The 12,500-nt window shown below is 38.2% G+C and overlaps 1 protein-coding gene across 1 annotated transcript in view; it reads right to left on the bottom strand.

The window, feature by feature from the left end:
* Window positions 1-12,500, bottom strand: part of nfkb2 (nuclear factor of kappa light polypeptide gene enhancer in B-cells 2 (p49/p100)) — a 35,841-nt gene that overhangs the window by 20,936 nt on the left and 2,405 nt on the right. Inside the window, exons 2-4 of the mRNA XM_028603396.1 lie at window positions 4,795-4,834; window positions 4,104-4,179; window positions 1,928-1,968 (exon numbers count right to left, since the gene is read on the bottom strand). Coding sequence (XP_028459197.1) covers window positions 1,928-1,968; window positions 4,104-4,179; window positions 4,795-4,834 — 157 coding nt within the window. The remainder of the gene's footprint in view (window positions 1-1,927; window positions 1,969-4,103; window positions 4,180-4,794; window positions 4,835-12,500) is intronic.

Raw genomic sequence — 12,500 nt, 5'->3', positions numbered from 1 at the left:
TATATATATATATACACGGCTTATGCGATAAACGCTGATGGAAACGTTATTTGCCGAATAAATTAATAAACTGCGATTAAGTTTTAGGTCATTTTTATGAACGTGACCTGCAGCCCTTTGCTGCATGTCATCCCCCCCCCTCTCTCTCTCTACCCTTTCACATCTTCAGCTGTCCTATATAATAATGTCCTAAAATGCCCCAAAGAATAATCTTTATTTTACAAATACTGTTAAGTTTTTGTCACTTCACTTCAAAATCTGTGTAAATAAAGTTTATTATTGTTATTCGATGCATCTAATTTGATTTAATATGTGGCCTTATCCTTCTGATATATTCATATACATAAATATCTCTGAGTGGAGATTAGTTTGAGTTGCAGTAAACAGTCCCTTTGTGTCATTTGATTCTCTCCTATTGTGTAAAGCTGGTTCTTCTCTTTTGTCTTCATAACAGAACTGATTAATTTGCATACACACACACACACACACTCAAGTGTTAGTGACCTTTGGTCCTGCAGCCTGGGTCCCGTGTGGTTATATGACGGTTGGGAAAACCCTGGATTAAAGGAAGTGGCTGTTACCGTAACGTGTGGATCAACCTGACAGGGGAATTACCACTCTGTGTGTTAGGTCATGTGTCATGAGCTGAACAGGCCTTTTGTTCTGACATTTGTTCTTCTGATTCCTGTAACAGTTACATCTCTATAAGAGTTAAAAAAAGCGACACAAAAAATTGTTAAAAAATTGACAAAAAACATAATAAAAATGGGAAAAAAATGACAAAAAAAAAAAAAACCAGGAAAAAGTGAAGAAAGAACATCATCAAAAATATTGCCAAAGTTGACATAAAAAAAAAAAAAAAATAAATAAAAATTGTTAAAAAATTGACAAAAACATAATAAAAAAAAAAAATAAAACACCAAAAAGTGACCAAAAAATTGGAATAAAATGAGTGTGGCCGCAAAGAAAGAACTTCGAAAAAAGTGACAAATGTTGTATAAGCTTAAAAACATTTTTTTTTTTAAATGCTGAAAAAAGTGACAAAAAAAAACAAAAATGAAAAAGTGAGGTGACACAAACTTGTTTAAGTACTGACCAAAAATTGGGGGGAAAGAAATCATCAAAAACATTGGAAAAAGTGACAAAGAAAATAGCAAAAAAGTGACAAAAAAAAAAATCGGAAAAAGTGAAGAAAAAATAAATCATCAAAAATATTGCCAAAGTTGACATAAACTTCCTAAAAAAAAAGCGACACAAAAATTGCTAAAAAATTGACATTAAAAATAAATAAATAAAATAAAAAAAAAAAAAAACACCAAAAAAGTGACCAAAAATTGGAATAAAATGTGTGTGTGGCCGCAAAAAAATCTATAAATAAAGTTAAGCACATGCTTACATGTTCAGGTCCTATCCCCCTGACCAATCGGCTATTCTAACGTTAACCACTAGAGGTCAATCCCTAACCCCAACCAATCGAGCTGCTATTGAAGAGCGAGTCTTAGCGTGGCCATAGTAAAATTCGTAAAGTCGAAACCAGGACATTTGCCGCTCCTATACTTCCTCACCTTATTTCCTGCTTTGCTCCCGTCAGATCTACTACGGCCATTAGAGGGCGCCGCCACTACAAACCTAAATATAGGGCAGAATGATGCTGGAACAAACCACTAATGGGGGAGTTTTCAGGGGAGGACAGTCCCGTTGAGTCAATTTTTTAGAGTTAAGAGTAGAAATAAGCACCAACAAATGTAATGTCTATAAAGAGAGTAAATGCCAGTGATGGTCTGAGGAGTGCTAGTCTTTTGGGTATGACTTCTAGATCCCAAAGCCAAGTCTAACCTTGCTCTTATCTACATGTTAAATGTGTTAGTTTGTACCGCAATTACCACAGACACAGACATAGACCCACAGACACAGACATGAGTCTCACCTGTTTGGGCTCCTCGATGATTTGAATGTAAGGACCATGAGCTGAAACACAAACAGAAGTTTAGTTAATAACATGAACAGAAACTGTTACTATGCTTACTATACTATATACTATATTTAAAGCCCCCTTTGATTGGAATAGCTTGCCTGGGTCACTAAGATCAATCTCATCTTTGAGTTGCTTCAAGATATCTTTGTCCATTTACTTGCAAACATGCAATTGTTGTAAACGAGGGAGTGTGCTCAGCCCCCGGCTGCACTCACTGTACACGTACAGTACAGGCCAAAAGTTTGGACACACCTTCTCATTCAATGCGTTTCCTTTTTATTTTCATGACTATTTACATTGTAGATTCTCACTGAAGGCATCAAAACTATGAATGAACACATATGGAATTATGTACTTAACAAAAAAGTGTGAAATAACTGAAAACATGTCTTATATTTTAGATTCTTCAAAGTAGCCACCCTTTGCTTTTTTATTAATAAGGGAAATAATTCCACTAATTAACCCTGACAAAGCACACCTGTGAAGGTAAAACCATTTCAGGTGACTACCTCATGAAGCTCATTGAGAGAACACCAAGGGTTTGCAGAGTTATCAAAAAAAGCAAAGGGTGGCTACTTTGAGGAATCTAAAATTTAAGACATGTTTTCAGTTATTTCACACTTTTTCATCAAACTGCAGTTTTTACAAGTTCCCACAATTTCATTGCATAAAATTGCATAAATATCATATAGAGCATATTCCATTGCATTTTTTAAGAAAACGTGCCACATAATCAAGGATTTTTGCCCCGCAACAATCACAAAAAAAACTCTGCATTTTTCTGGAAGGACTGCTTATTATGCTATTAGTTATGTGATAGCACAGTTGGAGTGGTTGTCATACACTTACAACTGCTTGTTGTAAGTGTATGACTATGCAAGTGACAAATAAAATTGAACATGCAATGCTTTTCCTAATGCTTGACAGATTTTTGGTGTAATTGTTTGTCTGATTTCTCACAGTTTTCTCTTATTTCTCTATTTTATGGTTTTTAATCACTACTCATACAGTTCTGTTATGATCATTTTTTAATACTAGTAACATCTGGGCATGGGTGTAGGGGGGATGGGTTTAGGGGGAGCTTGTACTGTATGTGAGTGAATGTGTATGTTGTACTGCAATGTCTTGTCTTCTGTACTGTCCAGTCCCACCGAGGACCCTCCCCAAAATGAGATGACACATCTCAAGAGCTATTCCTCGTAAAATAAATAAATATCACACTATACTCGCCTCAAAAAATTCACCATCCACTTTCACTATTTCGACAGCTAAGGTTCTTAAAGTAAAGTGACAAACGAAGGTGTTTTCCCTGCTAGTAAGTTCTAGAAAGAAGCTGTAGCTTCCCCGGTTCTGTTCATTTACAGTTTCTGGACAACGTGTCCGTTTCTTGTAACAGTTGAACACAAGAAAGTACTGATGGGTACTTTCTTTGTTTATAACAAAAGTCTGAAATGTTGTGGTCATTGTTTCCAGGTATGAATAGGACACAACATTAAAAGGTCCCATGACACGGATGGACTTTTTTGATGCTTTTATATAGACCTTAGTGGTCCCCTAATACTGTATCTGAAGTCTCTTTTATATAGACCTTAGTGGTCCCCTAATACTGTATCTGAAGTCTCTTTATATAGACCTTAGTGGTCCCCTAATACTGTATCTGAAGTCTCTTTTATATAGACCTTAGTGGTCCCCTAATACTGTATCTGAAGTCTCTTTTATATAGACCTTAGTGGTCCCTAATACTGTATCTGAAGTCTCTTTTATATAGACCTTAGTGGTCCCCTAATACTGTATCTGAAGTCTCTTTTATATAGACCTTAGTGGTCCCTAATACTGTATCTGAAGTCTCTTTTATATAGACCTTAGTGGTCCCCTAATACTGTATCTGAAGTCTCTTTTATATAGACCTTAGTGGTCCACTAATACTATATCTGAAGTCTCTTTTATATAGACCTTAGTGGTCCCCTAATACTGTATCTGAAGTCTCTTTCTGGGTCTTTTTATGTTTCCAAAAACCTTTCCAGGCCTGAAATTAGCATTTTTTTCAAATTCCATAACGTTTCCAGTTTTTTTCAAAACGTATGAACCCTGATTACTTATCTAAATGATATACGGTCATGTGACCTACCTGTCTCAGGTATGTAGGGTTCAGTCTTTATGTCCACCGGAGGAATGTAGTCGTACTGCATCAAATTCATCTGCAGCTGAAGAAGAAGAGTTTTCAACATCAAAAAACTGTGACAGAACATCCTATGACTCAACATCCCTTCAGGTTAATGGGACCTTTTCCATTACACATCAGGTACTTGGGTCTACAGTAGACAATTGGCAAAAAGAAAACGCACAAATGAACGCACACTTTTGTGTTAACCATGGACGTGAACAGAGCTCAACAGTGTGGTTCTGGAAGTAAAAAACAAGTTTTTCTCCGTAAGGATTTAGATAATCATAATAATAAACCCATAATATAATGTCTAAACCCTCGGAGGTAGACAGACCCCAAGCTACGAGGTTGTGAACCCTGTGTGTGTGTGTGCCTGTGTGTGTGTGAGTGTGTATGTACCTGTGTGTGTGTGTGTGTGTGTGAGTGTGTGTGAGTGTGTATGTACCTGTGTGTGTGTGTGTGTGTGTGTGTGTGTGTGTGTGTATGTACCTGTGTGTGTGTGTGTGTGTGTGTGTGTGTGTAAGTGTGTATGTACCTGTGTGTGTGTGTGTGTGTGTGTGTGTGTATGTACCTGTGTGTGTGTGTGTGTGTGTGTGTGTGTGTGTGTGTGTGTGTGTACCAAGGGTGTTCAGGATATAAAAACAGAAGGACTCACCTCGTTGTCGTAGACGTTGATGAACTGAGCTTCAGTCATCCTGAAACAAACACAGTCAGTCAGTCAGAGGCTTTTACTGTGAAAGGGTTCAGACAGGAAACCTTCTCCGGAGGCTTTTACTCTGAAAGGGTGCAAACAGGAAACGTTCTCCAGAGACCCAAGCCACTTTAAATCTCCTCTCGTCTGAAGAATTAAAGTCACGACAGCCAAGAAAACAACAAATAAACAAACTGGATTGCAGCAGTTTCACTTTCACCTCACGGACGATATCTCCCCCCCTCTCTCTCTCTCTCTCTCTCTCTCTCCCTCCCTCCCTCTCTCTCTCTCCCCCCCTCTCTCTCCTTCTCCCTCTCTCTCTCTCTCTCTCTCTCTCTCTCTGTCTCTCTCTCCCCCTCCCTCCCTCTCTCTCTCTTGCTCCCTCCCTGCCTTACTCTCCCTCCCTCCCTCTCTCTCCTTCTCTCTCTTTGTCTCTCCCTCTCTCTCCTTCTCTCTCTTTGTCTCTCTCTCTCTCTCCCTCCCTTTTTCTTTCTCTCTCTTTGTCTCTCTCTTTCTCTCTCTGTCGCTCTCTCTCCTCTCTCTGTGTCTCCCTCTCTCTTTCTCTCTTTGTCTCAGTCTCTCTATCTGTGTGTCTTTCTCTCTCTCTCGTCTGCCTGTTTCTGTCTGTCGGTCTCTCACTCTCTGTGTCTCTTTTTTTTCTCTCTCTCTCTCTCTCTCTCTCTCACCCTCTCTCACCCCCTTCCCCTCCCCTTGTTGTGTTTTCAGTCACTTCCTGGAAGTGGCCGAGCGGAGGAAAACCCCCAGAATTCCAGACCTGAAGGGGGGCGGGGCTACTGCACTACTGATGATGTCACTCTGCAGCAGCTGATAGTAATACACGCTGGAGGAGTCGACATCATTACCAAGAACCAACGCTCCAATAACCTATCAGGAAGTACATACAACAACAACATGGCTTCTCTCAGAACAACACTTATGATACTACACTCTGTGTGTGTGTGTGTGTGTGTGTGTGTGTGTGTGTGTGTGTGTGTGTGTGTGTGTGTGTGTGTGTGTGTGTGTGTGTGTCTGAAGAAGTCCCCTAAATTCACCAAAAGTTAACATTATAATGCCTCATTTTCCACCGACATTTTTGGCACATTTTCAACGTTTTTTGGTCACTTTTATTTACGTTTTGTGTGTGTGTGTACCTGTATATATGTATGTGTGTGTGTGTGTGTGCCTGTATGTGTATGTGTGTGTGTGTGTACCTGTATATATGTATGTGTGTGTGTGCCTGTATGTGTGTGTGTGTGTGTGTGTGTGTGTTTGTGTGTGTATGTGCCTGCATGTGTGTGTGCCTGTGTGTGTGTGTGTCTGTGTGTGTATATCTGTAGATGTCTCCTAAATTCACCAAAAGTTAGCATTATATACGCCTCATTTGCACATTTAAAACACAACATTTCAGAAAACTTGTAAATACAAAAAAGAATTGTCTAAATGTTAGTAATCAGCCGGGGAAGTTTCCTGCTGATATGTGTTAGAAAAAGTCTCCTTTCTGTCTCTGATGTCAGCGTGTTAAATATGAATATTTTCTAGTGTCTTCTCTCCTCTGGGACAGCAAACTGAATATCTTTGAGTTGTAGACAGAATAAGACATTTGAGGATGTCATCTTGTGCTTTTTGGGAAACACTGATCTACATTTTAGAGACAGAAATACTCATCCATTCATCCGGGAATACGTACAACATTTTTGGCATTTTTTCAAAAAAGATTTGTCGCATTTATTGACGTTTTTGCCCACAACTTTAGTCTTTTTTTTTTTTTTTTGACATTTTAGAAACACAAACAACTAATCCACCCATCCATCCAGGAATTAATCCACACGCTGCAGCGCTACTTATTCTCTCCTTCCTTGTCGCTTATTTCAACGTTTTTTGTCTCTTCTATCGAAGCTTTGACACTTTCTTTTTGCTCGCTGCATTCGTCACTTTTTCAGTCCTTTTTCACACTTTTTTTTTTAACTTCTTTGACCAGTCATCATGGGTTAAAATCAGATGTGAAAAAAATAAATCATAGAAGATAAAAGACGAGAGTCATTTTTTAAAGCTTGTGTGATGAGGGCTTGTTAGATGCACGATACAACTTTTATTGTCAGCCAGGATTGGACTTACACATACATACGGACATAGATACATGAGATAAGAGGACATAGACATACATACAGACATGCATGAGATAAGAGGACATAGACATTCATACAGACATAGATACATGAGATAAGAGGACATAGACATACATACAGACATGCATGAGATAAGAGGACATAGACATACATACAGACATGCATGAGATAAGAGGACATAGACATACATACAGACATGCATGAGATAAGAGGACATAGACATACATACAGACATGCATGAGATAAGAGGACATAGACATACATACAGACATGCATGAGATAAGAGGACATAGACATACATACAGACATGCATGAGATAAGAGGACATAGACATACATACAGACATGCATGAGATAAGAGGACATAGACATACATACAGACATGCATGAGATAAGAGGACATAGACATACATACAGACATGCATGAGAAAAGAGGACATAGACATACATACAGATGTGCATGAGATGAACAACACCAAACGACATACATGAAACATGACCACAAAAGGACATAAAATACCCAAATAAGGAAACAAGCATACATGTATAACAACAGAACATGACATGAACATATACTTATATACACACAGACAAGGTCTTGGGAGACTTGTAGCCCTGAATAAATATTGCACTTGATTTAATGAAATTAACAATAGAGTAGATTGTGTGGCCGGGTTGGCTCAGTGGGTAGAGCAGGCGCACATATGCTGAGAGGTTTATGCCTCGACGCAGAAGTCAAGGGTTAGAATCAGACCTGTGACGATTTCGTGCATGTCTTCTCTCTCTCACCTAGCTGTCCTATCAAAAATAAAAAAGGCAGAAAAAGCCCAATTAGGGCTGGGCGATATGAAGAAATTCAGATCTTCTTGTCCTAATACCTCGATATCGAGGCGATATTATAGGGTTGAAAATTGGTGCTTTAACAAAATATCTTCCCACTTAGATTTCAGATAAATAATCATCAGTAATATAATGTCTAAGTGGGTAAAAAAAAAAAATAATAGAAGAGCTAGAACAGTCAGGTAACATAAAAGTACATCACTTTACTGTAATGCAGCCTTCATAACCAGGAAAAGACACTTAAGACATTTACGATATTCAAAATCTAAGACGATATCTAGTCTCATATCACGATATAATATCCATATATTGCCCTGCCCTGACCCCAAATAGGATAGACTGATGTACGAAAGAGTTTTTTTAAGTCTGTTGCGATTGAAAGTGTCTGTTTGAAGGTAGAAGCTGCTCCCTTCTCTCCTCTGTGACATCTCGCCGAATATCTCGGAGTCGTGGACATAACAGCGGCAGAGTTAAAGGAACGAGAAGCCGTGAATAACAAACACAGACCTGCCGTTTCATGTTCAGCGTACCGTTCCTTTCCTTCCTTCCTTCCTCTCGGGTGGTTTTCTGTGAGTTCCTGTAAGTGCTCGGCTCTGCAGCATCAGAAGAAAAGTCGCCTAGCTGCACGTCTGACTACAGACTACTGACTTCACACGCAGACACACAGAGAGAGAGAGAGAGAGAGAGAGAGAGGGGGGACGCCCCAACCGCCCCTCACAGATAACTGAAAGCCAATCAGAGCCCAGCTCAGCGGCTCATTAACATAAACCCACAGCAGGAGGGTGTGACAGGGACAGGGGGAAAGTTTGTGTGACCTCTGACCCCTGCAGGAATCCACAGAGGTGATTTCCTGTTTCTCTGAAAACGGCTCGGCCTTTCTGGCAACACGATGAAATGTTTCTTCATCTTATTAATGTCACAAACTACCCCAAAAAACACCCCAAACGCCTCCACCCCAAAAAAAAAAACACCACTGAGGCAGAGACCAGATCCATCGTCACACGTTTGAATCAACAGAACATGAAGATTTTGATTTAACCAACTGGTTTCAACTAGAGGTGTTGAAATTAATCTAAATAATCGATGCATGGAATCGTGGACGATGCTGCATCGATAATCGGCCGGCTCATAATCGATTATTTCTGTTTATAATGTAATGTAGGCCTAGCAACATTTCCGTTTACATATTCTGGTATGTTTTTGCACATTCAGGAAGTGCCATGTGCTCAGTGCTGTATAGTTTTATGTATCCAGTTTATTTAGTATAAAGCTCTGCAGAATGTTTGGTTTTTGAAGCTTGAAAAGCTATGAATTAAATATCCTACATGGCTTTAATAGAAACATGGATTTGATGCATTGTGATGCATCGAGATATCGAATCGCTGACGTGACAATCATAATCGAATCGGGAGATCAGTGAAGATTCACACCTCTAGTTTCAACTAGCGCTGCACGATTAATCTAATCACGATGTCACTCTGTGAGATTACATAACCAGCAAAAATTGTGCGATTTAATGGTGCGTTCTTTTAGTCTTGTAATCACGACTAGTAGCTACAGTGTGACTCGAATGTCACACTGTAGCTCATATCTCTTTATTTAAACATTTTTTTCTACTACTAAATGCCTTCTGTAAATGGTGCCCTGCTGGTAGGTTTTACAACTTGACCTACTTTCACTTAAGTACGGTGCAGTAAAATCAATCAGATGTCCTGAGTAATAACCTAACATACCATCATTATTACTGAGTAATAACCTAACATACCATCATTATTACTGAGTAATAACCTAACATACCATCATTACTGAATAATAACCTAATATCCCATCATTACTGAGTAATAACCTAACATACCATCATTATTACTGAGTAATAACCTAACATACCATCATTATTACTGAGTAATAACCTAATATCCCATCATTACTGAGTAATAACCTAACATACCATCATTTTTACTGAGTAATAACCTAATATCCCAGCATTACTGAGTAATAACCTAACATACCATCATTATTACTGAGTAATAACCTAACATACCATCATTATTACTGAGTAATAACCTAATATCCCATCATTACTGAGTAATAACCTAACATACCATCATTTTTACTGAGTAATAACCTAATATCCCAGCATTACTGAGTAATAACCTAACATACCATCATTATTACTGAGTAATAACCTAATATCCCAGCATTACTGAGTAATAACCTAACATACCATCATTATTACTGAGTAATAACCTAATATCCTAGCATTACTGAGTAATAACCTAACATACCATCATTATTACTGAGTAATAACCTAATATCCCAGCATTACTGAGTAATAACCTAACATACCATCATTATTACTGAGTAATAACATAACATACCATCATTACTGAGTAATAACCTAACATACCATCATTACTGAGTAATAACCTAACATACCATCATTATTACTGAGTAATAACCTAATATCCCATCATTACTGAGTAATAACCTAACATACCATCATTATTACTGAGTAATAACCTAACATACCATCATTACTGAGTAATAACCTAACATACCATCATTACTGAGTAATAACCTAACATACCATCATTACTGAGTAATAACCTAATATCCCATCATTATTACTGAGTAATAACCTAACATACCATCATTACTGAGTAATAACCTAATATCCCATCATTACTGAGTAATAACCTGACATACCATCATTATTACTGAGTAATAACCTAACATACCATCATTATTACTGAGTAATAACCTAACATACCATCATTACTGAGTAATAACCTAACATACCATCATTATTACTGAGTAATAACCTAACATACCATCATTACTGAGTAATAACCTAACATACCATCATTATTACTGAGTAATAACCTAACATACCATCATTACTGAGTAATAACCTAACATACCATCATTCTTACTGAGTAATAACCTAACATACTATCATTACTGAGTAATAACCTAACATACCATCATTACTGAGTAATAACCTAACATACCATCATTCTTACTGAGTAATAACCTAACATACCATAATTATTACCGAGTAATAACCTAACATACCATCATTACTGAGTAATAACCTAACATACCATCATTATTACTGAGTAATAACCTAACATACTATCATTACTGAGTAATAACCTAACATACCATCATTATTACTGAGTAATAACCTAACATACCATCATTACTGAGTAATAACCTAACATACCATCATTATTACTGAGTAATAACCTAACATACCCTCATTACTGAGTAATAACCTAACATACCATCATTATTACTGAGTAATAACCTAACATACTATCATTACTGAGTAATAACCTAACATACCATCATTATTACTGAGTAATAACCTAACATACTATCATTACTGAGTAATAACCTAACATACTATCATTACTGAGTAATAACCTAACATACCATCATTATTACTGAGTAATAACCTAACATACTATCATTACTGAGTAATAACCTAACATACCATCATTATTACTGAGTAATAACCTAACATACCATCATTACTGAGTAATAACCTAACGTACCATCATTACTGAGATTAAACTACATTCATGGTTATGTTTGCACTGAATAACGCATTCAATAAACAGAAACATAACTATTGCGGCGCACACGAACAGATGCGCAATATTAGCTCACACATAAAATAGCACCCTGGTGAATTAGCCTGTTGCTAACGTAGCTACATTCATAAATCCTGCATAACATCGTCCCGTACCTACAGGACCTTTTTTCTCTCTCACTCGAGACAGCTGTGTCCAACGTTACTAGAAGGTAGAGCGAGCTACAGCTGACAGGGAGAGAGAGCTGGTGGCTCACAATAGCCGATGATATCATCGGCACAACCCTAGTGTAAAGTGCGCCTAATTATCTATTCCGCGGTATGTTCAAAAAACGCCGAAAATTCTCCGCCTCTTAAAAGGAACAAGCCGACTTATTGGGGATTTATCTTATTCACCGTAACCTCCAGAGTTAAACTAGTCCATACATACCCTTCTCATCTCAGTGCGTGCTGTAACGCTGTCTGACGGCTCCAGCATTAGCTTAGCTTAGCACAGATCCTGCAGGTAACTGGTTCCAACTAGCCTACTGCTCCGAATAAGTGACAAAATAACACCAACATGTTCCTATTTACATGTTGTGATTTGTAGAGTCACAGCGTGTACACAAAACGTAACATGAGACACAGCCATCTTCTAACAGTAAACAAACCGGGAACTATATTCTCAGGCGGAAGAATATAGTACTTGGGCGGAATGATTTGCTTTGCAGCAAGCTTGTCTGAGAATATAGTTCCCGGTTTGTTTACTGGTTAGAAGACTACTTGTTTACTGTGTTTACTGTGTTCATGGACTGAGGATGGGAGGAGGAGGCAGCACAATCTCAACCAGTGGATTCAGGATTCAGCCGAAACCACAAAAACCTGGATTCGGTGCATCCCTGCACAACCGTAACCATAACGATGTGAGCATCCACGCTGCTGAGCGATAACGTTCAAGTCGAGCACGCGCTGCACGCTCCAGCTGACAATAATGCAGCAGACGTACGACTACAGCGATGTCTGTAGTAATATCCTAAATATTAGTGATTTTGGGTAAATTTTATGAACCAATAAAGTCTGCCTGGACCAGAACAACACTAACACACAGAGCTAAAGGATCTGATTGGC

This window comes from Perca flavescens, chromosome 17, assembly GCF_004354835.1.
Source record: "Perca flavescens isolate YP-PL-M2 chromosome 17, PFLA_1.0, whole genome shotgun sequence".
Lineage (NCBI taxonomy): Eukaryota > Metazoa > Chordata > Actinopteri > Perciformes > Percidae > Perca > Perca flavescens.
This window is presented reverse-complemented; position numbering and strand designations above follow the sequence as displayed.